Source organism: Cladophialophora yegresii, assembly GCF_000585515.1.
Source record: "Cladophialophora yegresii CBS 114405 chromosome Unknown aczIN-supercont1.4, whole genome shotgun sequence".
Taxonomy (NCBI): Eukaryota; Fungi; Ascomycota; class Eurotiomycetes; order Chaetothyriales; family Herpotrichiellaceae; genus Cladophialophora; species Cladophialophora yegresii.
This window is the reverse complement of record NW_006913048.1, coordinates 1,986,978-2,009,367: the sequence shown is the minus strand read 5'-3', so window position 1 is coordinate 2,009,367 and position 22,390 is coordinate 1,986,978. Positions and strand designations below refer to the sequence as shown.

Genomic DNA, 22,390 nt, shown 5'->3' with positions numbered 1-22,390 from the left:
ACTCTACGGAGTACTGTTTCCGTGTTTTTCCGTCAACAGTACATACACACTTTTGTGTGCCGTTGCCATGCCCTGCCTTTGTGCATTTTCCCCATCTGTCTCGCTCCCCTCCCCCTGCTCTCACCCAGTGCCTACTGTCTCGTCTCCCACCTAGTGCCTCCTGCCTTCTTTCACTCACGACTGGACCAATCCCGCCCCAATCCCCAACCACGCCCCCGCGGCCACGGCGAAAAAGCTCCCCCAGCCCGTTCCCCTCTGGCGGAAAGCCTGATACACATCCACTGCGCACAAGACCGCGCCGCTGAGGACGACCGTCCCGGTCTCACGCAGCTTGAAATCATACGCCAACTTCCCCACCGCCAAGCCGATGGCTAAATCACGGGCCCCGAGGAGGACCATGGACGTCTCGACGGCCTGGGCGTGGTTTGCGATGTCCGCGTTCGCGTGCGCCGCGGGCTTGGTCGTCGAGCGCGTCGGGTTGGCGTTACTCCCTGGGGCGGGAGTCGTCGGGTAGAGCCCGAATGTCTGGGCGGCGAGGGCGGGGGTCGTTAGCGCGAAGGCGCCCAGACCGATGTAGCTGGCCCCGACGCCTAGGCCGAGGAGGCGCCACGTTGAGGGAGAGACGTCCATGTGTGCAAGTAAGTAGGATGGATGGCTGTAGCCGGTGGTGATGTATGTGTCTTCAGGGATGTCGAGATGGGATGGAATCGAGATGGTTTGTCGGCGCTACGCTGTAGAGCTGCTCTTTAACTGGCAGGCGAGTGATGCTACGTGGTATGCTGAGTAGTTGGAACAGGAGTTATTTGGACGTCCTTGCCTCCTGGAATACAGAGGTGAAAGACACGATGGACTTCAGATCACTGGATGTTGGAGCGTAAGATTGCTTGAAGCTACAGTAGAAGCTCCTGGGAGTCTCGGATGTGACGTGACGTCAATGAGTTGTGGAGGGAATACGGAGTACGAAGCCTAATTAAGGGGGTCACTCGGAAAGAGATTCCGGTGCAATTCTCCCCCGATTCTCCTCTTAGTGACCATCACCATTTGCCCATCCAAGTACTCGTACGCAGTCGTCCGTACTCGATCGAGCTTACTTTAGAGTCTCCCCGTCCCCGGGCGTCCTCCGGCGATGCGTAGACAGTTTCCGCCCTGGAATCAACCTCTCAACTCTGTGTTTTGCCCGAGACGCTCGCGGCCATGACCGCAGCCATGAAGCAACTTCCGCAAAGTGCTTGTGGGCTCTACCGGCCTGCTGGTGGCCTACCATCTTGTGGCGCTCCGCATGGGACAAATTTCGCTTGCTCTACGGCAACACTCAATTGTCGATATTGACGGTCCTACCGCAAGCCTATAGAGATGGATATACGGGTAAGCAAAGTAGATGGAGCTGTGACGACGTGATTCCACTGTTTCGACGTGTACGGAGACATGTTCCATTGGCGGCACCTGGGCGATCTGCAGTAGAGGTCTTGCCGAGACCACTGTAGACGACAGTCTTAGGCAAGCCCTCTCCGGCTCTCCCTACTATACACCACGGTACCTGCTTTAGTGCGCTGCGCATGAGCGACCGTCTTCATCCCTTTCAGTGAGATTGAAGTATGATTCCGCACTCCAGTATCTCCGATCGTATCCTCCGCCGTAATAGTCTCGGTTGGGCCAGGGGTTCCACAATCGAGGACTCACCCTGCGTCTTGGCTGGTTCGAGTGGGGGGTCAGGTTCGTGCGAAGCTACCGTGGATTTCCCTTGTGATTCAGTCGGTTCTGTCAGATCTCCTGCCATATTGATATCCATCGGGTCAGGTGTCTTCTCAGCCGTGCAGAAATGGCTGGAAACAAGTTCCCGAAGGCCCAGACCCCGAGCTGGTTGATATCGACCTGATCAAGCAACAGCCTTTCCTCTCTCGAACCCAGACCTTCATGTCGTTCAAGTGGTATACGCCCTTCCTGGTGTTCGATTCAATGGTACACAACGTTATCCGACTGACCATTTCCTGGGTCGGACTGGGCGATGTCCAGCGTATTCCTCTCAATCCTACAACACCATACTAAGTACTTCTGCCAGGGTGTTTCTCAGCACGTGTCCTGACATGTCGGCACTTTCCTTAACCCGTTAGCATCGTGTACACTTCTTGGAACATTGTTGGACAACATACAACAGCATGTGGAGGCACAAGGGACGCGGCGCAAATGTATTGCAGGTCCAATGAATTCATTGCTAATACGACAGTCTGCATATCGCCAACCCTCCCTCTCACTTGTCATCATGAAAGGGAAGGAGCACGACACTGTGCAGGTTATCAAACCTCCCTATGTCGTCATCCTGAGAGGGAAGCACCCAAGGGCTTGTGGCGTTACTGTCATCGTGAGTGGCTTGTAGTTTGTACCGAGCCCAAAGGCGCCGAATGCCGGCCATTTGTTCTTCTTTCTTGAAGCAGAGGATCCAGTCCGTGGCCAGGATCCATTGACCCATTGGGGTATTATGGCTGGCATTGGTCTGACCAGGAATCTGCTGTCGAAGAAGATTCTGCTGGCAAGGAATGGCCTGGACAGGTTCGACGGATGGCAATGGACGCTCCGAATCGAGCGCCGGACGAATCGACCAGGTCAATTTGAGACCAGAACCCTCACCGCGAACTCGCCTCATGATCTTTATTCTCACGATCTTTATTAAGTTTACCATCGCACGGCCTATAAACTCATCTTTCTGGGCTTCGGGAGCCCCAGGCGGCAGGTCAAAATCACGCGGGACTTCGATATAGACCACTCTTAAATTATCTTCTCTCAGCGTACTCACATGGCCCGGTCAATCGCTAGTTGCCGAACCGGGGTGCGATCAAAGACCACCGCCCACTCGTCCAGTCGAGCAACGCTCCCATGCGCCTGGAAGATTGTAAAACTCTCCTCCGGGAACTTGAGGGCCACAGTTTCCCGTAGCGCCTCCTTGTCCACTCCTCCAGTGTTTACGCTTTGCCGCGCTGCGAGCGCGTCCGCCGCTTAGAGGGAGGCGGTTGATTGCCGAGAGGACCACCGCGGTGTTTCTGACCACGTGGTGCCGCTTTCTTTCTTAAAGACCCGACACTTCTTCCGCTCGTGCACCTTGAGAGTAATGAAATGTTGCATGTTGGCTCCATCCACCTCCCCGTACGGCAGCATAAGGCCACCGGACGGGGTGAGGTCGACATCTCCATCAAATTGCACCACCGCTCCAGTGCCGCCTTGATTGATCCCCGAAATCTCTGGTACAACGAGGTTGCCGGTATAGCTCCCCCGGTATTTGTTCCAGGCTGTCACAAACAGTCGTGCTTCATACCCGTCAGATCCGCAACAAGTGGTAGCCAGCAAGAAATTTCCACCCTCCAACTTGCGGTTGAAGAGGGATACCTCCTACCCGGGCTTGTGTGTAGATGCCGGATCCTTGGTCAAATTTGCCTCAGCTGTCCCCTCGGCCGAAGCTGAGGTTTTTTCTGGGGGCTTGGTGCCTTCGGTGTCTCTCGACTTCCTCTTTTGGCTGATGCCGGCGGATTTCGGGCCTAACTTGGTTTCGGCCTTCTTCCGTTCCTTCACAGCTTAGTCGCTTTTCGCTCCTCAGGGGTCAACCCAGCGCGCTTTTTGCGATTCTTCCTCGCAGCACGGGTCTGGGACAATGTCTGTTGGTTACCCGCTGTGTAAGCGAAAGATTGACCCTCACAGTTTTTGATTTTCTTGCTAGAACGTGTGATATGGCCTTTGTCCATGGCCTCCTTGGACAGAATGGGCGAACTGATGGGCGCTGGACGCTTTTGATTAGGCGGCTCAGGCTCCGGACAGAGGCCTCGCCGTGAAGTTCGACAGGACTCTCCTTGCCCCAAGCGAGGAAAATGACCGGTCATCTGTGGCAGGGTCCAACTGTCGAGGAACATCGTGAGACGCAGTAAAGTTTCCGGGTCAATCAAGGGCAGTTTTGGGTTCTAACGTCCGCATGGATGAGCACCAGCACCACACCTATAGCACGAGCATTGGCAGGACTGAGGTCGACGACCTTGCATCGGCTGTGACATGCCATGTGCAGGCTTCGGCCATGAGCCTGTATTCATGTCTTGCTCTTGTGATTGTTACTGGAGGTGGAACCGGTTGCTTTTTCACAAAGCGGACAACAGAATCCCATACCCGGGAATGCATGAAGAAGCTTGCCTCTTCTCGGCTCAGGAACTGTCGAATCCTGTCTGTCCGACAGTCACCGTTTGTTCTGGATTCGGTTTGTGTTCCATCCCACAGGACATTGAGCATTTTCTGCTATCCCTGGGTATCGGCACGAAACGCCACGCAACCCTTGCACTTCTCCCTCTTGATGAAGTGATGTCAATAGTTGGATGAGGCCGGCCGAGCCCTGGTACAGCATTCTCGACTGTCATGTTTTGGACGTATAGGCCGGAAGTTGAGAGAAGCAGAGAGAGCCCTGACAAGTCGTCTGAGGAGTGAATAAGGATAGATCAAGAGGTAGGGTGAATCGTCCAGGCGACTGTCAGGCGAACGACGTCACCCTCGAGAGCGAGAACAGCAGGGGATGGAGTTTGACGAGAGTGTGACGCCGACACGAAGGCTAAGCCTGTGGTGTTGGTATATATATAACCGACCGTCCTGAATTGGGGGGTATGCTGCGGCCAGAGCGGCTCCGGTGGGCAACTTGCACATCTCGAAATGCATCCACGCAAAAGCGCGGTCGATTGCGTCGTATTCTGTCATCCCGATTGTATGGGACGTCACTTTAGTGGCACATATAGTGTTGAACAAGGGACGTTCTTGCATCATTCATTTGACCTAGTCGGTGCAAATGCCCATCAGACCTTGTAAGAGGAAGTCTCATGACTCGAGCAAAAGGAGAAAACGTGGTGAAAGCGTGACTGAACCACCGAACTAATCAGGCCGCCTTATGCTCCGTCGCCGTTCGACTCTTACGAGTCGCAGGCGAACCTGCTGCGAGCCGCGCACCGAAAGAAAGACCAAGCCGCCACATGCGCGAACCGCATGCGATTCAAGGCCGATGCCCCCCTAGTCGCCTAACCAACCACCCAGGACCAGGATCTACAAATCGGATGCATCGGAGTCTGAACCCTCATCGGGTCAGACACGCGCAACTCCCGTCTCGTATCCACGAGAGCACGAATTGCATCAAGAATCTGCCCAAGGACAGGAGCGAGAGAAGCAGAAGGGGAACCACCAGGAGCACCGCGAGCGGCACGCACGCAAGCACAAATAAGGTACTGCCTAAGCAGATATGGATCACCATTCAGACGGCATCCAGCCCCAGGGGTTGCTGGACCCAGGACAAATTGGCAGGCATCGAAGAGCATCTTCATGACGCCTTGCATGAGCGCAGACTGCGGTACCACAGTATGCGAAGGGTGAGGTGTAGCGATCCGAATGTCTGTGGTGATGGCACTGTTCGGTAGTCTCCTAGCGGCTATGCGTAGAACTGTGACATGGACGCCCAAATCTTGTCGTACACAGCCTGCTCGTAAGCACTCATCTCCAACTCGACGCCAGCGATGCGGTAGTGTGGCACATTGATACCTGGTTGATAGTAATATCTGAACCGAGTGCCACCCGAAGTGCCAAGGACGTCCTCGTTAGACGCCGAACTCGGGCAGATCATAAATATAGGTCGGGTATTGACTTCCTCGCCCGCCTAGATTCTAGCTTTAATCTCCATGGCCCGAAAATATATCGCGGCTAGGGCTTTGATCGTTTTGCTTATACCGCAATCTGAGGCGTCTAACCCACCACCCTACTCGTCGTATTCAGTTCGACCTGCCCTCTAGCCAACCAATAGGCGGTCGTGTCGAGCCGCTTACCACGCGACATAAATGCAGCCCTGTGAACTGCATCCTTTCGAAACATGCACCGGTGTGACAGTAGGGCGCTCTGGGAAGAGTATGTAAGGGGCAATGTAGGAATGATAAGTCACCTCCCCAGGCTCCTTCTTGCAACTGCCGTAGCAATGGTCCTAAGAACCAGCTGAGCTTTGGTGGTGGGGCCCTGGGCTGGAGACAGCCAAGGAAAAAGTGGCTGGTAATACTGGTTCTGACTGAAATGCCTGCCTCTTCCCATGCGAACATGTCACTTCAAGATACGATTGTGCGTACCACGTTGAAACACTAGACCGCGTTGGTCGGTGATTCGGGTCCTGAATGACAAGCAAAAGTGTTCACAGAAGGGCTGTTGAGATTCGTAGATCCATGAGTCAAAGCCCGGCTTGATCATTTGGGACTGTCCTGTCAGCACACTGCATAACGCATCAAGTTTGCTGCGCGAGTGAGTCGCTGTATATATGTATTGATTGCAGCGGCAGAATGAATCTGCCGGATTGAGATCTTCTTCGTTCATGAAAAAGTCGGTAGCGGGAGAGTTCTTGGTGTAAAAGTCGTAATTGGCATGAGTCGGCCACGTAGAAAACTTATTTCCACAAATGGCACTAGAAGGCACGCGAAAGTCCATCCCGTCGGTGAAGTCGAGATCCAAATATACAGCCTTGTCAGGCTGTTCCGATGTCCAGTGGACAATGGTGCGTACATGGCGTGATTAATGGGGCGGACTCTTCTACAGCTCAAAGATAGGCTGGGTTTTGGTGTGATGGTACCAACAACTCATGGCGAAAGCCCTTGTGGGCTCCCACACACAGTTTCCGCAGCCACCATCACAATAGCAGGATATAAATGGTGCGAACCGCTGTGGACGTGGCTCCTCGGTCGATCCCGGGACGAAACAACAAGATGAGCTGCTCGAATCTTTCCCGCAGATCTCAAGGCGGGCAGGCCCCGTCCTCTCTGCCCCTCTGCCGTGATGGGGGATGTAGCCACGTGATTCGATCGACTCGCCAAGTATCCAGCTCTGGCTCATTAATGTGGTTCACAATCGTGATGTCGATCCGGTGCAGAGGTGCGAAGAGCTTGGCTAGAGCCTGGCCCCGGAACCGTGTCTCCTGCGATGACGCGTACTCTGCTGCGCCATAAGCACCCACCAGGCGACGTCGGCAAGTCATCCTGTTGCAGGAGGCACCGTGTACAGGCAATGAGGTAGATGCCGCAGTCATGGCCGTTCGGTTGCTGGGGGCACGAGAGCTCCTCCAACACCCAGTCGACAGATGACGGCGGTGAATCCTGGTTTGATGCCCAGTTGCCCCATGTCTTAGGCCCTTCGGCTAACGAATATGCATTGCGCTCAGCGCGGAGTTCGAGTCCCAGCTGTTCTGTGCAAAGCTCAAGTCGTCAATGACTCCGTCACCGATAGAATTGTGCGTGCAGATTCCACGGTAAGTGCGAAGATTCCTTGGCCAAGGACAACAAGTTGCTATTTTGTAGCCTTTGTCGAGGCGGCGGAGACAGCGCTGGCACGGCAGCGAAGCGGCTGCGACACGCTCCGGCGGAGGAGGGGGATCGAGACCTCATAGCCTAGAATGCCTACATCCGGACCCCGGAATGTCCACCTATGGCGGAAATGTGAGGTAGTTGGTGTCGTCCCAGTACCAACCATCGAGGTGTATGGAACTGTAAATCTGCCACCCAAGAACCTTCACTGAGCAGAGGTTGAAATTCCTGGGCAATTCGAGAAAGAGGGCTCGAGCCGTAGTTACGCAGGTCGATATAGGCTCGTTGATATGGGGAACTCTGAGTTCCTGACGCCGAGCATGGATGAGGTGGAACACCTCGCTCACCGGCAACCTCCACTCATCTGTATGATGCGACGTTCTAGTGTTTTGACGCCATCGATCGGTGACAGATGGCTGGAAACAAACCCGGAGCGAGCATCATGTATCGCAAGTAGAGGAGTGCTGCCGTAACAAGCCGTCAGTAGTCGAATCCCTGCCCGATGACGTCCTGCCAACGCAGTAAGGCATCGGGTAGTGCTAGTCGTGTCTGCTCGATTTCTATGCCTCGCGTAGATGTAGACGCTTTTTCATGAGCCGCATCAGCGGCATTCTTCTTCTGTTCCTTAACCGCCCGGGTATGAGACAGCAGCATGCGACACAGCTACGATCAGATGAGAACACACCGCGTCCCACTCGGCAAACGTGCCCTTGCCCTCGTGGCAGCGGTGGCAACGATTGCGACCCGCAGGGCACTCGTGGTGAACTCAGTTTCCACCCGAACCACGTCGACCGAATGCTTTGCTGGTAAGGCAGCTACTTGCCGCGCTTGGCTCGCTCGTGAGACGGGGTGACTAGGTTAGGGGCGTCCTTCGGCTGGTCGGCAAGGCATCGGATGTGAGCAACATGAGCGATGGAAGCGGAACCTGAAAATGGAGGTGCCAAAGGGCAGGTCGCACACTTTGGTGATTGAGTGCAACGGCGAACAGATCAGGAAGGACTTGTGTGCATCAAGGCAAACTGGAGTGGGTGTAGAATATATATAGAGAGCCAAGTCGGCAAGTAGCAACATGTCAGATGCGGGATGAGGAAGGAACCTGAGAAGACAGATGAGCTGAGGGCAAGGGAGATATTAGTAGTTCCGAGAAGCGCTTCCGTACAGTCATATCAAATGCGAATTAACTGGCGGAATGCCATCGATGAGTCAGGCCCGAACCCTTCTGTCACGAGTATGGCCTACCTGCCACGCCACGATGAAGAATTTCCCGGAAGGAGCCAAGTTCTTCACATGGGTAATGGAATCGGTGAATGACGGCACTCGATGATAGAGCAGATACGTTACCTTATGGTTCATTTTGTCAGTCCACGAGATACATCGAGGAGTCATCCCCTTCAGTTTTCCTCTCTGACATTCCCGCCTTCTGTGCTTCAGCTTTCATGAACGACAGTGACGATGTACGTCTTCCCATCCTGTCCTGTGGCAGTCACCACAAGTTGCTGTCCTTCAAAGTCCTCTTCCCGGTGCCCGATCCCCACTTCTTCTTTGTAGTCACTGTACCAGTCCTGCTTGCGCTCACCACTTACCAACTCATATCTGGCAGCAGTGACAGCCGATTGCCGGGACAGGTGAATTCCTCGTATTTCGGAATGCGTCGCTCCATCCGCTGACTGGACTGTGCAAAGGACATAGAACAAATTGTCCGTGACCCTTCCATCGCCTGGTTTCGAGCGAACGCCCAAGGAGTTGGGAGTGGTCTCGATTTCGACACCATGAATCTCATCGCCTTTTGAGGCGTGAACGACAACGTTTTCTCCGTGTTTCCAGTCTGATGATGGGTTTGTCAGGTCGTTATCCGCGTACTCGGTTAGTGAAGTTCGAGAAATTCCTTCGTCATCGAGCCGGTGAAGTGCGGCATTTTGAGCTGAGCCGAGATCGGTGTATGTGCCACAGATTTCAGTAAGAATCGAAGGTGGAGACCCAGCCTTCACGGTAGTCCGCTTAATGTGAAAGAGATCGGGGACAAGGGACGGACGTCGCTGCATGATGGTTCTGTCTCGTCTGTGATTCGGAACTCTCGAAGTGATGCTTTCACAGTTGTCCTGGAGGGCAGCTTTGCAAGAGGTGAAGGCCAAAGCATAGCCAAGCGCGGTCGCCCCTCTGAAGAGTTATTGCGATGCTTCCACCCTTCCGAGCCCAAGAAGTGAGGGGCCGGAAATCACATGGACTCACCAAGGCTCAATCAAAGCCTTGGATGAGCAAACAAAGGCTCAACCCCGCAACTTGTTCCTGGGGTGCATCGTTCGATGTAGGGCCCGAATACGAGGTCGGAAGAGAGATGTCCGACCACATCGTCCAAGCTGCAGAAGTCTAAACAGGCGGACCAACCATAAAGTCTCTTCAAAACTGGTGCTGGGGCAGATCATTTGTTGACAACGACGATAGCAGGGCGAAGAAAGTGAACACGAAGTCGTGGAAAGGTTGAGCCGTTGTGGGTCCACGGGGACGCTGTGATTGGTTGACGCAACGGCCAATAATGTTGGAGTACTGACTTTGACTTGCTGCTGGATTCGAGCTTCAGATTCCCAGATATCGACAATCGGAAGAACGACGCGGTGTAATCTGGCTGTCCATCACGCCCCTACGCCTCCGCCAGCATGCCACCGAAAGCCTGTAGGCTGGTCGCCATTCCCTTGCCTCCTCCGTTCCTCCTCCCTCGGTCGCTGATCCGAAAACCAATCAACACGGCTCAGAAAAGGTGCATGGGCATCCGATCAATAGACAGAAAGCCAAAGCCAAATCCGTACAACGTCGTCCCAGGTATTGAGCCTCTACATGCTACCGCAGCTGCGGCCTTTCAGCGGAAACTCATAGCGGACGCGCTCCCCTTACGAACAGGAGCACTTGCGATCAAGAAGGGCATGACCGCGGTCTACGATGTCGAATCCGGAACGAGGATAGCCTGCACAGTACTACAGCTGGATCGGAATCAAGTCGTCAGTCACAAAACACGAAAGAGGCACGGCTACTTTGCCGTCTGTGTCGGCAGCGGCACGATAAACCCGAAGAATGTCACAAAACCCATGCTGGGGCATTACTCCGTTCAAGGAGTAAGTCCGAAGAGACATCAACAGGAATTTCGTGTTCGTGGAGCAGAGGGTCTACTGCCTGTGGGCGAAGAGATCCGGGCAGACTGGTTCGCTGTTGGCCAGTACGTGGACACGCGGTCGCATTGCAAAGGCAAAGGCTTTGCAGGTCCAATGAAGAGATGGGGGTTTGGCGGTCAACCACGAAGTCACGGTCATTCGCTCAGTCACAGATCGCACGGTTCAGTCGGTCCCAGTCAAGGCGGTGGTAGTCGTGTGTATCCGGGCAAGAAAATGGCCGGAAATATGGGTGGCCAGAGAAATACAGTACAGAGCCTGAGAGTCTTGCAATCAGATGGGGAGAACGGCATTGTGGTGGTCCATGGTGAGTGTCAAGCCCGTGCGTGCGGGGCCTCGGGGAATGCTAATAACTCTTCCTAGGCGCCGTCAGTGGCCCGAAAGGATGTTTGGTCATGCTCCAAGACGCTCTGAAAAAGCCTTGGGTTGAGCCTCCCCCCCTCCCGAGCTCGCGGGTACCGGAAGCCAAAGTGGCGGAAAAGATTCCGGCATGATAGCAGTTTCTCTCTGCGGCGATCTGTAACAACACATCATATCAGCGACCTCTATTTGCGGGACAATTCCTTGGCTGTTGACCATTGCCATCCGCCTCGGCGGCATTACACCCTCCCAGGCTCCAGCCGCCGGTCATAGCAAGCCCTGATCACGCCCCTTTGTATTGATATCGCATCCCGCGCAGCTCGCTCAACCCGGTCTCGATCTCCGCCATACTCCGCTTCGCCATGAAGACCATCCCAAAGATAAGACCTGGAAGCAGTAGAAACAGCCACAGACCCTCCGGCACATCACTTCGTGACAAATAACCCCAGGAGGCGAGGAACAACAATGCGCAGATGAATGCATTGAGGTAGGGCAAGTACTGGTTGATGGGACTTTGATCAGAAGTCAGGAGAAAAGATGTCCGAGAACCGCTGTAGTCCCGGCGCGCGATTCGCGTGAGGTTGGACAGAGACCCCAGGGTTGTAGAAACAGGGACCATGTACATTATGTAGGCACTGGAGACGAGCGAGGTGATGCCCAATAGACATAGGAGAACCATTGTCCCCGATGTTGATCTGAACAGATACCACAGAAACGGCAAGACGATGACGAGCGGCAGGCATGTGAAAACCGTGGTGTAGATCTCGTTCGTTGATGTCTCCGAAGCCTGAAGGTTTTGTAAAAGATGCTCTTGTTCTATCGCGTGAGAAGGCAATCAGTTAGCGACAATGTCGGTGGTGTGGTTTGAGAAAGAGTTGCACCAAGAACCATTTCCGACAAGTAGCATGCCCAAAGGCACTAGAGGAGATATGTCCACATACCTTCTTCGTCCATAGCTTCTTGTGACCCATCGCCGTCGTCATCAGGGGGATACTTGAAAGCCTTCCTAAGCCTTGTGGAGTCCATGTTGACATGTGGTCGAGAAGCCTGAGAGGAGTTCATCTGCTTCGACTGGGGCTGGACCGCCCGCTTGAACAGCAGTATCAAGACGTCCGAATAGTTGTCCCTCTGAGAAGTTGCGCACACTCCATTAACCTCGGTCCGTGAGACAACTTGTGCAGATGAAAAGCGTCCAGGCGTCAAGCAATGAATGAGGCTCAGGGAAGACTGTGCCTCCGGCTAGTCGCCAAGACGCTAAATTCTACTGTAGAACTGTGGTTCTTGTTCATCTGTCCTATCCTCCTGTGCCTTGCATTCTGAGCATTACAGTCGATTCTTCTCATCTCGACCTCAAGTAGTTCATCCTCATTGAGGCCGACATGCTTTCTATGTGAATTATCCGGTCATCCTATCACGGGAGCTGCAGGACGAATCAACTGTATAAGATATGGAGTCAAGTACTCTATTTGAACCCAACATACTCTCTGTGTCATGGTTGTGCTTCGAGCCAGGCTGGGGAGAGCGGAGCTGGCGGCAGTTCTCGAGAATTGTCGGAACCAAGCCTCGCAAGCTTGTCAGAACGTCGGGAAAACTTAGCTGGCCGGCGTGATGGCTTTGGGCCGGGCTTCTGATTGAGTTCACTATGCAGACAGCATCATCATATGGTGATACCACGTATCATACCGATGAGGTCTGGAGTACCCCGGATCGATGCATACTTAGGTGCATAGAGTGGTGACATCATCGAACTGGCCTACCCCGGGTACCTACCAACTCGTATGGCTGCAATATGATCTGTGCAGGTCGGTAATCAAGTGGAAGGGTTGTGAAGTTGAGCACTTGCGTTAGCCGATACAGGGGTCAGAAAGGTGAAGCGACAATGAAGAAAATCTTCAAAAGCAACTTCGTGAAAGAAGTCCTTGCAGACACGGTCCTCTTGAGTGCACTGATCATCCTGCCTATGGCCTTCCTCGGTCCTGGCTGGCGGAAACCCTACCACAAACCTTTCGCGGAGGTGCATCGGCCAAGGACTGATCGTGGTCAAGCGGAGGCATCAGCCGACAACGATCCGACGTCTTCTGGATGATGAACATCTGGACACATATTTCGCGAGTGCCTCTCCCTCTCACACCAGCAATCCGGCTAACTCCCGCTCGAACCAATTAAAGTTCGTTTTCCCAGCAGAACCTTGGTTGAGCACGGCGAAGACAACGTCCTCCCACCAACCGCCTGAGAACTCTGGCTCTTGAAGAACCTCTGCGAAAAGACGAGCCACCTCCCTGGGAGGATTTTTGAATGCCCCGCACCCAAAGGCGCCCAGCACAATTTTGCGATGCTTGTTCGTGATGGCTGTCCGGAAAATGATTCGGATCTTCTCCCTCATAAGATCACGGTCCTCACCTCTAGCGTAGAAGTTGTGTGACAGCTCTTTTGGTTGACACAACTTACAACCGACCGAGGGTTGGTGAATGGCAGCAGCGCTGACGACGCTTATGACCGGCAACTTGCTAGGATCACGACAATCGAGCAATCTGTGGCCGTTGGCAAGACTGTCTCTGATGACGAGGACGTAGGGCGAGTAAATGGCTGCTTTGTCTGGGAGAGGGTAGAAGCGGAGCTTGAGGGTGAAGTGCAATGAAGTGCGGAAGCATAGGGCTTCCTCCTGGGCAAGGGCGCCGGTTCTGAAACCACCTCCAGCGTGGATTGCATTCGCCATGTTGAGAATACAGATCGGCTTGTCAGAAGGTGCACGGCTGAGTTGGAGTGCGGCGTCAATGGTATCACTGCTAATCACTCGGACTTTTGTCTTGGGCAGCCTTGGACAGAAGCTCTGATCAAGCGGTGCGATTCGGTCCTTGTCGTAGAGGTAGCCATCTGGCTTTGCGTCGGGTCTGGTGACGAGGAGACCAGGCAGGACCGAGATTGTTTCTTTCGCAACTTTCACTAGTTCATCCCTGTCTTCCGACTTTGCGCTGGCCGGCGGTTGCGCCTTCAGTCTTCCGTCTGAGCTCCATGATAGCTTGCTTTGTCGAAGAGCTGGAGAGGCTGAGGCTTTGTTGTCCGTGTCGGCCGCGTTAACACTGGGAGGATGGACAGTCATTGTTGTTGTGAGCTGATGGGAGGAGCGGGAGACGGCCAAAGGAGGCTAGGTGAGGCGCCACCCTGTGCTGACACAACCGGGACGCCCAACTGACTGGAGTTAGTGGTTTGCGGAGGCACCTGAAAAGGCGCAAGGCTGAAATACGGAGTCCGGAGTTCACTTCTTTTTCACTTTTCCCTCACTAGGTATTCACTCAGAACTCAATATTTTACCCGCTCCTGTTTACCTAGACTATCATATCTTTTCTACAACACTACCCTGGCAGCTGTCTGTATATCGCAGTTCATGTTGCGTATAGCCAGATCACGCTCCTGCAAGTGCTGCGAGACAAGAATTATTTTCCCTGATTAGCAGTACAAATTGGATGATCAATCTCTGGCCATCAGATTTAACACGAACGCCAGGCATTGTTTCATGCGACAATCACAGCTTTGCTGGACTTCAGATCACGTCTATTCTACCTGATTTCCTTCATGGCTAATGATCAGTCAATTCCCGCGGAAGGACAGTACGGCTGCCCATCTTCAATCTGCTGATTACTCGGATCACGGCATCGGTCGTCTCAATTGACCTCGACCTTGTGAATCTGTACCTGTCTTATGATGCTCACGGCTCCTGTGTCCCATCCTGGGCTTCGCGTATTACAAGATCTCTGAGAGGGCAAGCGACCGACTCGGTTCCTCGCAACTCGTTTGCTAGTCGGCGTCTGGGCCCAAGCCAGAGCTGATCTGTTATTTTTGGGAGGCTGCATGACGGACTGCATGCCTCGATCATATTTAGAATTGACATAAGGGTAAGTCCGACTGTTCTCTATCCCCTTCTCATCCTGGGAATTGAAGCCTCGGAGAAATACCGCCAATGGGAACCCTCTAGGGGCATACCTATGTATCATTCCACACCAGGCTGCCGTAGCGCTGTCCGGGCCTCGACACTTACAGAAGTAGACGACTCCCGTACGACCAGGTAACTGCAGCTCACGTTTTATTCGAGACAATACGAGGTCAAAGGAACATGCAATTTATCGGGTTCGGGTTGGAGCCTCCTTACCAGTCGCCCAGCTACCGTGCTGCCGGATATGCTCAGGCACAATTGCGCGCGGCGAACGATCTCGGATCCTCTCATCTGTTATGGCCTCCCCCTTGGACTGACCACGACAGACATCGAAAAGGTGTACAAAGGCCGCTTCCACCTCTGCGTCTCAGTGCCCACTAGTCGTCTACTATTCCCAGCATTTGCAGGCATCGTAAGTGTTTCGTCAGTCGCTCATTACCCATCTTTCTCCTTTTCAGCTCAGTCTGCTTCGTAAATAGTACAATCATGAAGACAGTCAGCATTGCATCTTCTCTTGCTATGGCATGTGTAGCGGCGCTGCACCTTCTTCGCCCTGGGGCGGCGGTTATGGAAACGGCGGCAATGGTGGTAATGGCGGGAAGTTTGTTACACATGACCAGGCCACGAAGCTCGTCCATGACTATGCCTTCTTCCTTGCGCACGCCGACCCGAATCAAATCCAACTGTAAGCCAATGCGACAGCTCAGAAGATCCTTGCACCCGATTTCACCGAGCAGTCTGACTCGATCAATGGCTTCCTTGGCCTCAAGGTAGGTTTCCTCAATCAATGCAAGTCTCGGTAACTGGCTGAGACGCATTAGCCGGGCGATCGCACCTTCCCGACCAAGGAGGGCTACATCAACGTGGTGCTGGCCCAGCCACCTGTCTTCGGTATTACCGATCTTCAGCTCGTGCCGTTCAGCTACGACCAGATCCTCTGGTACTGAAAGTTCAATTACCCAGGCAACTTCAACGCTCCCCAACCACCCCAGGCCGTTCAGGGAATGAACATTTTTGTCATCAACGACAAGGGCCTCATCGAGCACGTCAATGTTGAGTTCAGTGTCTTCTACTACGTCGACCTTGGCTTCAACGTCTCTGGCTTCAATGGTCCGATTGCGGGTGTGGACCCTTGAACTCTTCACAACGAGGGAACTAGTTAGCATGGACACTGTTAAGGCCTAAAGCAGCGATTCTGGTCAGTTAACGATTTCTCCTAGATAGGAGCATTGCTTTCTCTGGACAGAGCAGGGTGAGGCTGAGTCCTGCCGACCAGTGTTGATGGTGTGATCTGTACTGTATGATGTTCAGGAAGAACACAATATATTTAAATGAATTGTACTCCGTACTCCGTATAGGTTCGGGTTCGATTTTGTCCCCGATCTCATGTGTGCATAGTGCAAGTGGCCCAAGCGCCCGTCGGGTGGTGGTTGAGGCAGCGTCATGGTCTTCTTGAAGATGGATGAGCTCGACTGTACGGAGTATCTGCCTTCGTCCTAGCGGCAGGGTGCAGTGGCTGGGAAACGGGTCTTGACCTGACACCACGAGCTTGTCAGGCTGAGTTTCGTCGCGGGCCTGTCCACGATTTCAACGGCGTGCCACCACCTACCACTCTCGATCGATATGCGCTCAACTTTGGCCTCCGTAACAGGCAGCCTAGTGCGAAGTGCAAGCTCTGTCTGATTTCTTCTCTTACCATTGTTGCACTCCGTTGGTACGGCCAAGCAGGGGACGGCCAGAGGGCCCTTCTCCAGGCGGCAGAATGCCGCGCCGTAAGCTTGGCGGCCTCAATCCACCTATTGTTTGGATTCGAAATCCTTCATTTGGGTTGCAATGTCTTCTTTGTGAAATGTCGAGAAATTGTGTGGTGTTCTTGGTCCATTTCAACCTTTGGGACTTAATCCTTGGACATGTTTAATACCACGTCGGCAGCGCAAGATGGGCGTCTCAACTTGATCTACTCTGTAGCCGAGGCGGCCTGGTGGCGTGAAGAACCAAGTTTCGCGACCATGAAATAAGCGATTGGTGAGGAAGGCCGATTAACCACGATTTTCATTTTTCCCCCTATGATGTAAGAAAAGGTCGCAGCCGATCCCTAATGGCCTAGACGTCACTTTGTCGCAGCTTTGGCGGTGGCGAAGACAATATATCCGCCTCTCTTTCGTCTGGGCAACGGTCTGCTTATCAGGTCGTGTATTGCAGAGCCGCGAGAATGCGCTCAACACGATGAGCGATCCGAACCCATACGTTAGCAATGGAACGTGCTATACTGCGCGAGGAGAGAGATTGGACGGGAGCTTTGTCCCATGCGGCAACGACGCCTTTGGTCATCAGACGTGCTGTGGAGCAGGAGACAACTGTCTAGCTGACAACGCTTGCTTCGGGGTCCACGGCGATGGTTATGGTAGCTATTTGACGTATCTGGCTGGCTGCACCGATCCAGACTACGAAGCTTCGACTTGTCCACAGAAGGAAATAGGTGAGCGACTGTCCATGAGCCAGAGCTCTTGGGATGCATCAACTCACACTTCTTAGATCAGCCATGGGTCGCCCTCACGCATTGCGACGGCAGCAATGGTGAATGGGCCATCTGCTCGCAGGATGGAAACCCTTCGACTCTCCAGCCAGGGTCGTTCTGCAGCTGTACCAATGCAGCGTCTGCCACCATTGCATTCAGCGATTCACCTACCCTCACCAGTATTGCCTCGCTACCGCAGGGCACCGGACAGAGCATACAGTTCTTCGTCGGCCATTTCCCTAGCTCTGACCTAACCTCTGGTTCGGCCGGCGCATCTCAGAGCTCTGGCGTTACCGGCACCAGCGGTGGCGATAGCTCTTCTGGTGCATCTTCCACGGGAGCGCCTTCTACGAGCAGCTCCACCACGGTCATTACATCAAGCGGCGCGACAATTACCGTAACCACCGCGGTTTCGACGACCACTCCAACCGGTACGGCAGGCGGAGCAAATAGCGGTACCACTCAGTCAGGGCTCAGCTCTGGGGCCAAAGCGGGCATCGGCGCCGGAGTGGGTGGCGGCGCATTGATTCTTCTCGGCATTCTATTAGCTTTCTTTCTGCGGCGCCGTAAGCGTCGCAGGTCCCCTCCACAGCCCTCGCAGCCATCGGAGCCAATGGTTGAGAGCACCGACTATGACACCGCCGCAAAACCCGCCAAGCCGCGCCCGTCCGACGAACCGCCCATGTCTACAACGTCAACTGTGCATCCGGTATTCGATGCGAATGGCGAGCTCGTACCCGAGGCTGACGGGCGACCCGCCTATCCTTGGGCCCTGAGAAACGAGCTTGAGGGAAGCCAGCCGGTCAGGAAGCCAGAGCCCCCTCCCATAGCGGAGCTCCCAGGCAGTGAGAGGTTCGCGGGCGAGCAGGGAGCGCCCAACACGCTAGCTCACGAAGCGAACGTCCAAATCGGTCCTGGATGGCAAGGGAACTCGCTGATGGCGCTGAACAGCGGCGCAGGGAAAGAGTACATGCAGTCTTCTAGCTAGCGTCCCCGTGTTTTCGCAGTGCAGTATATACGTGTAAAGATCCCATTATGGAGGAACTCGAACCGCGCTATTGCAAGGCGAATGGAGCATGGTCCGGAGCACATGAGGAGGGTTTGAGAAGTACATATAAAGGCTACGTTGGGAGCGAGCCACCTAATCAGAAAGATCGGTACAAGACTTGATCGCATGTATATATCCAGCAGAAGGTTGGGTTTATCTCTCTGCCAATTGGTCCTGGAGCTCTCTTCTCCGCAGTCTCGGGCCATCCGTCCCGCCCGCGGCCTTGTTCGTACGTCGAAACACTTCCTACCACTTGAGAAAATGAGTCCTGATGTCCGGGATGGACGCCGGCCCATGCCCGCTCTGGCTTCGGGGATCTGCGAAAGGCAGCCAATGCATCTTTGGAGCACCTTCAGTTTTGCGAATGGACGTTTTGCTTGACGGCCCCTTCCCATCAACGACGGTAGCAGAGCTAGGGCTTGCCCTTCAAAAGCCAGCGGATTGGATTGAGATCAGTCGTGTCTCCGGCCTGGCACACCACCCCTGTCCTCATTGCTAAATACTCCATGACACTGACTCATCCGAGTTGACCAGCATGGACGGGCTCCTCAAGCAGTCGCCATCAAGTCTGAACGTCTCCATGAGTGTAGCGGTCGCATATGGTGCATTGGCTCTGTGCCTCGCACTTGCAGGTAAGCGCCGTGTTGAATGAGTACTTGCCTTACAACCGCGACGGGTGTTGAGTGTCACTGCAGGGCTCTGCTGGACATACCGCAACAGAGGCTTCTGGACGTCGCGGTCTGCCAACTCAGCATGGATTGGTGGACCCGAGGGGAAAGCCTTCATAGGCAATCTTCGCGAGCTTCAAACCAACGGCGCGGCCAGCTGCAAAGCCTGGTACTCCCTGTATGAGCGCTACGGGCCTGCTTACGAGATGACAATTCCCTTCTTCCGCCTGCATGTCATCAACCATCCCGTCTATCTCGAGCACATCCAGAAGCACAACAGCAAGAACTACATACGCGGCGCATTCACGCGTAACGTCTTTGGCGAACTTCACAGACGGGGCATATTCGTCGCGGATGGCGCCGAATGGCACGTACAGCGCAAGGCAGCGACACGGGCGTTCAGCAAGCGGAACTTTGAAACCCACATCACGCGGTCCCTGCATCACTGGCTTGACGTCCTGATGCGCCTGTTGTCAAATCTGGCCAGGGAGCAGAAGACGTTTGACCTGCAGAGCTTGATGAGTCGGTTCATGTTCTGTCTCTTCCTCGGGATCGCGTTCCACGAGGACGAGCTCGCGCTGGCCGTCATGTCCGCGGATCCGAAGAGTCTCGAGACCACGCCGGAGTACGTCGAAGCGTTGGATCGGGCTCTGTACCGTGTGTTGTTCCCATTCCACTCATATTCCAGAAGGCCCCTGTGCCGTCTTGTCTGATGTGTTTCGTGTTTGTGATACAGTGTTTGACCGACGCAGACGTTACCCTCTCTGGAGACTTACCGAGAAGTTATCTGGTGAGGACAAGACCAGCAAGAGAGCCGCAGCACTCTTCTACGCACAAATCGATGGTCTTATCAAGAAGCGGCTTGACATGATCAAGAATGGCTATAAGCCCAGCCCAGATGACGGCGTGGACCTTCTAGACCTCTTCATGCAATCGACAGACGATCCACACACATTAGGTGGCATGGTGTTTGGAATCCTCGTAGCTGGTCGTGAGTCGTGGACCTTCCATCTTGGACCAACGAGCTACTAACGGGGCCGCCCACAAAGGCGACACAACCGCGTATAGCATCTCATGGCTCATGAAGGAAATCCACCACCAGGATAACAAGCATCTAGACGCTGCGCAGAAGATCCGAGCCGAAGCCAAGGAGCTGGGCTTCACCACTGGTTATCTCGGCTATGGTGACACGCCTGTAGGTTCACCAACTCTCAGCTAAGCTGGCGCTCCCAGGTCCAGTACCCAGGTCCAGTACGCTGACATCAGGTCGCGAAGAAAATGCGATTTGCCAACGCAATGTGGCACGAGACCGCGCGCCTGAACACCGTCTCCCCAGCCGGCCAAATGGAGGCAGCGGAAGATGACGTCCTCCCTGCGGTGCCCGATCTCAATATGCGTCCTCGTCGCATCAAGAAGTAGGCTCGATGTCCTCGCGTGGCTTCCGTCGAGCAAGTCCAGTCACAACTGACCCAAGACCAGGGGCGACGTTGTTAGTTATCAGAACTACGTCCTCTCCCGGATGCCTGAGGTCTGGGGAGAAGACGCCACTGTCTTCAACCCGTACCGATGGTTCACAGAGAATGGAGAGAGCCTATCCTATAGCCCATTCAGTAAGCCCAGACTCGTCCCTCAGAGGAGGAAGACTATGACTTGGAAGAAACTCACCCTGGAGTGTCCAGAATACCATTCATGGAATGCCGGGCCACGTAGCTGTCTTGGGCGCGCGCTCGCCACCTACGAGGGCATCGCGACCAGTACTGCCATTCTACAGCGATTCGATATCAGCTTGGCAGACGACAGCAGGGTGTATGAACCGCTTGCTGCCATGAACATGGTGCGCTAGTGGTATTTCCTGCCTCGGACACATGGATACTGATGCGTGCTTCTTGTACAGGGGATCAAGGGAGGTCTGCCTATGAGGGTCAGCGAGAGGGTTCTGTGAAGCCCAGCCTGTGCCTAGAGGTCTCTGGTGAGTGAAAGGAAGATGATCCCCTTTGACGTCGGCACAGTAAAGAGATCAGGCTTCCAGAAGCGCTCGACGATGAAGGCGACATCCTTGAGAAGCTGCCATATCCTTTGAGAGGGATCAAGGTTATAGTCCTGCTTCCTGCAAAGGCAAGGGTCGGCCACGGGGAGTGGCAGCAATAAGTGCACAACAACACAGCAAGAAACCCAGCAATTTTCAGTTCCACGGACTTGTATCTGCCTGACTGTCTCCAACAGCACGTCTCTCCTTACTGATCTGTAAGCACAGCGCTCTCTTCCGTCATTAAGTCGAATGCCCAGTCCGTCCCTACCTTGCAAAGTCCTCAGGCTTGACCGTTCCACGCTTGATCACCCTATTGTCCCCGTGCAATATGATCGACTCGACCTTCAACCCTTAGGACAATTAATTCTGGTTGGCGACACAACTGAGGAGAAACGTGTCCGGCATAGGAACGTCCCATTGACGACCCGACAACCTGTCTTTGTCTTCTCCCGTGGAACCGCTTGCCAGTGCCACTGATATGCACAACGTGTACTTGAGTGGTAGGGTTAGACATGGTGAGGATTTAGAAGTGTGCTTCCGGAGGTGGGGGGGAGCATTGGCCAAAGCGTGAGAAGTGGATTTACATATTGACTTGCACCTTCTCCATTGCTTCTCCGCATCAAGCATTAAATGCCATTCACCTTATTGTCAACTCACTTCAATAATCACCAGAAACAACACTTGAGACAGTGAATACCCATTTCCACTGCCTGGGGGATACGGCAGTTCACCTGATCTGACGAAAATCATCGCCTCTGACTTCACTTCGCCTCGCCATGGACGACGCAGACGAAACCATGACAACCTCAACCTCCTCCACGCCCTCTCAACTCCAGGACACCACTCTCGGCGACGAAGCCTTTGAAAGCGACCTTCCGCCCGCACGTCCTCAGGCACAAGATTCCAACCGTGCTCTAACGCCTGCAAACGACCACCTGAACGCCGCCGCTCCAGGGGAACTTTCCCCGCCTCGAATTCAACCCACCCAAGCTGAATACACAGCCGCTCTACTTCCAGATCCTGCACCCACCTCAGGGGCAATGGCAAACGGCACGGCAACACGTAGCTCAGCCAGACAAGCGAACATGCAACCTAAATCTGGGGCAGCAGGGGACATGGCAGCCTTCCCTGCGTTGGCTGGTACGACTAACGAGAAGGACATTGCTAATCAGCCTGGTGGGGGTTGGAAGAACAAGAAGGCGCAGGAAGATATGCACCGTGCTTGGGACAATATTGTCGATCGGGACTTCAACCTTAAGGAGTATGGAGATGTCATGATGCAAGGCAAGGCGCAGAGAGCTGGCGTATAGCTACCTATCAGATACTCAGGATGTG

The 22,390-nt window shown here is 54.1% G+C and overlaps 9 protein-coding genes across 9 annotated transcripts; 4 read left to right on the top strand and 5 right to left on the bottom strand.

The window, feature by feature from the left end:
- Positions 1-174: 174 nt before the first annotated feature.
- On the bottom strand, positions 175-630 carry A1O7_06054 (uncharacterized protein; the record flags this gene model as incomplete). The annotated part of the gene is made up of 1 exon (XM_007760060.1): positions 175-630. One exon carries the CDS (start codon positions 628-630, stop codon positions 175-177), a length of 456 nt encoding a protein of 151 aa, XP_007758250.1.
- Positions 631-8,767: 8,137 nt separating this feature from the next.
- A1O7_06053 (uncharacterized protein) lies at positions 8,768-9,382 on the bottom strand (the record flags this gene model as incomplete). The annotated part of the gene is made up of 1 exon (XM_007760059.1): positions 8,768-9,382. One exon carries the CDS (start codon positions 9,380-9,382, stop codon positions 8,768-8,770), a length of 615 nt encoding a protein of 204 aa, XP_007758249.1.
- Positions 9,383-9,994: 612 nt separating this feature from the next.
- Positions 9,995-10,995, top strand: A1O7_06052 (uncharacterized protein; the record flags this gene model as incomplete). The annotated part of the gene is made up of 2 exons (XM_007760058.1): positions 9,995-10,808; positions 10,865-10,995. The coding sequence occupies 2 exons, from the start codon at positions 9,995-9,997 to the stop codon at positions 10,993-10,995; spliced, it is 945 nt and encodes a 314-aa protein (XP_007758248.1).
- A 149-nt stretch (positions 10,996-11,144) lies between these two features.
- Positions 11,145-11,887, bottom strand: A1O7_06051 (uncharacterized protein; the record flags this gene model as incomplete). Its single annotated transcript, XM_007760057.1, has 2 exons — positions 11,145-11,677; positions 11,803-11,887. The coding sequence occupies 2 exons, from the start codon at positions 11,885-11,887 to the stop codon at positions 11,145-11,147; spliced, it is 618 nt and encodes a 205-aa protein (XP_007758247.1).
- Positions 11,888-12,986: 1,099 nt separating this feature from the next.
- Positions 12,987-13,961, bottom strand: A1O7_06050 (uncharacterized protein; the record flags this gene model as incomplete). The annotated part of the gene is made up of 1 exon (XM_007760056.1): positions 12,987-13,961. One exon carries the CDS (start codon positions 13,959-13,961, stop codon positions 12,987-12,989), a length of 975 nt encoding a protein of 324 aa, XP_007758246.1.
- A 1,208-nt stretch (positions 13,962-15,169) lies between these two features.
- A1O7_06049 (uncharacterized protein) lies at positions 15,170-15,958 on the bottom strand (the record flags this gene model as incomplete). Its single annotated transcript, XM_007760055.1, has 1 exon — positions 15,170-15,958. The coding sequence occupies one exon, from the start codon at positions 15,956-15,958 to the stop codon at positions 15,170-15,172; it is 789 nt and encodes a 262-aa protein (XP_007758245.1).
- Positions 15,959-17,018: 1,060 nt separating this feature from the next.
- Positions 17,019-18,298, top strand: A1O7_06048 (uncharacterized protein; the record flags this gene model as incomplete). The annotated part of the gene is made up of 2 exons (XM_007760054.1): positions 17,019-17,271; positions 17,328-18,298. The coding sequence occupies 2 exons, from the start codon at positions 17,019-17,021 to the stop codon at positions 18,296-18,298; spliced, it is 1,224 nt and encodes a 407-aa protein (XP_007758244.1).
- A 595-nt stretch (positions 18,299-18,893) lies between these two features.
- Positions 18,894-20,869, top strand: A1O7_06047 (uncharacterized protein; the record flags this gene model as incomplete). Its single annotated transcript, XM_007760053.1, has 6 exons — positions 18,894-18,990; positions 19,054-19,683; positions 19,763-20,017; positions 20,076-20,221; positions 20,302-20,441; positions 20,506-20,869. 6 exons carry the CDS (start codon positions 18,894-18,896, stop codon positions 20,867-20,869), a joined length of 1,632 nt encoding a protein of 543 aa, XP_007758243.1.
- Positions 20,870-21,831: 962 nt separating this feature from the next.
- Positions 21,832-22,365, top strand: A1O7_06046 (uncharacterized protein; the record flags this gene model as incomplete). Its single annotated transcript, XM_007760052.1, has 1 exon — positions 21,832-22,365. One exon carries the CDS (start codon positions 21,832-21,834, stop codon positions 22,363-22,365), a length of 534 nt encoding a protein of 177 aa, XP_007758242.1.
- Positions 22,366-22,390: the final 25 nt, after the last annotated feature.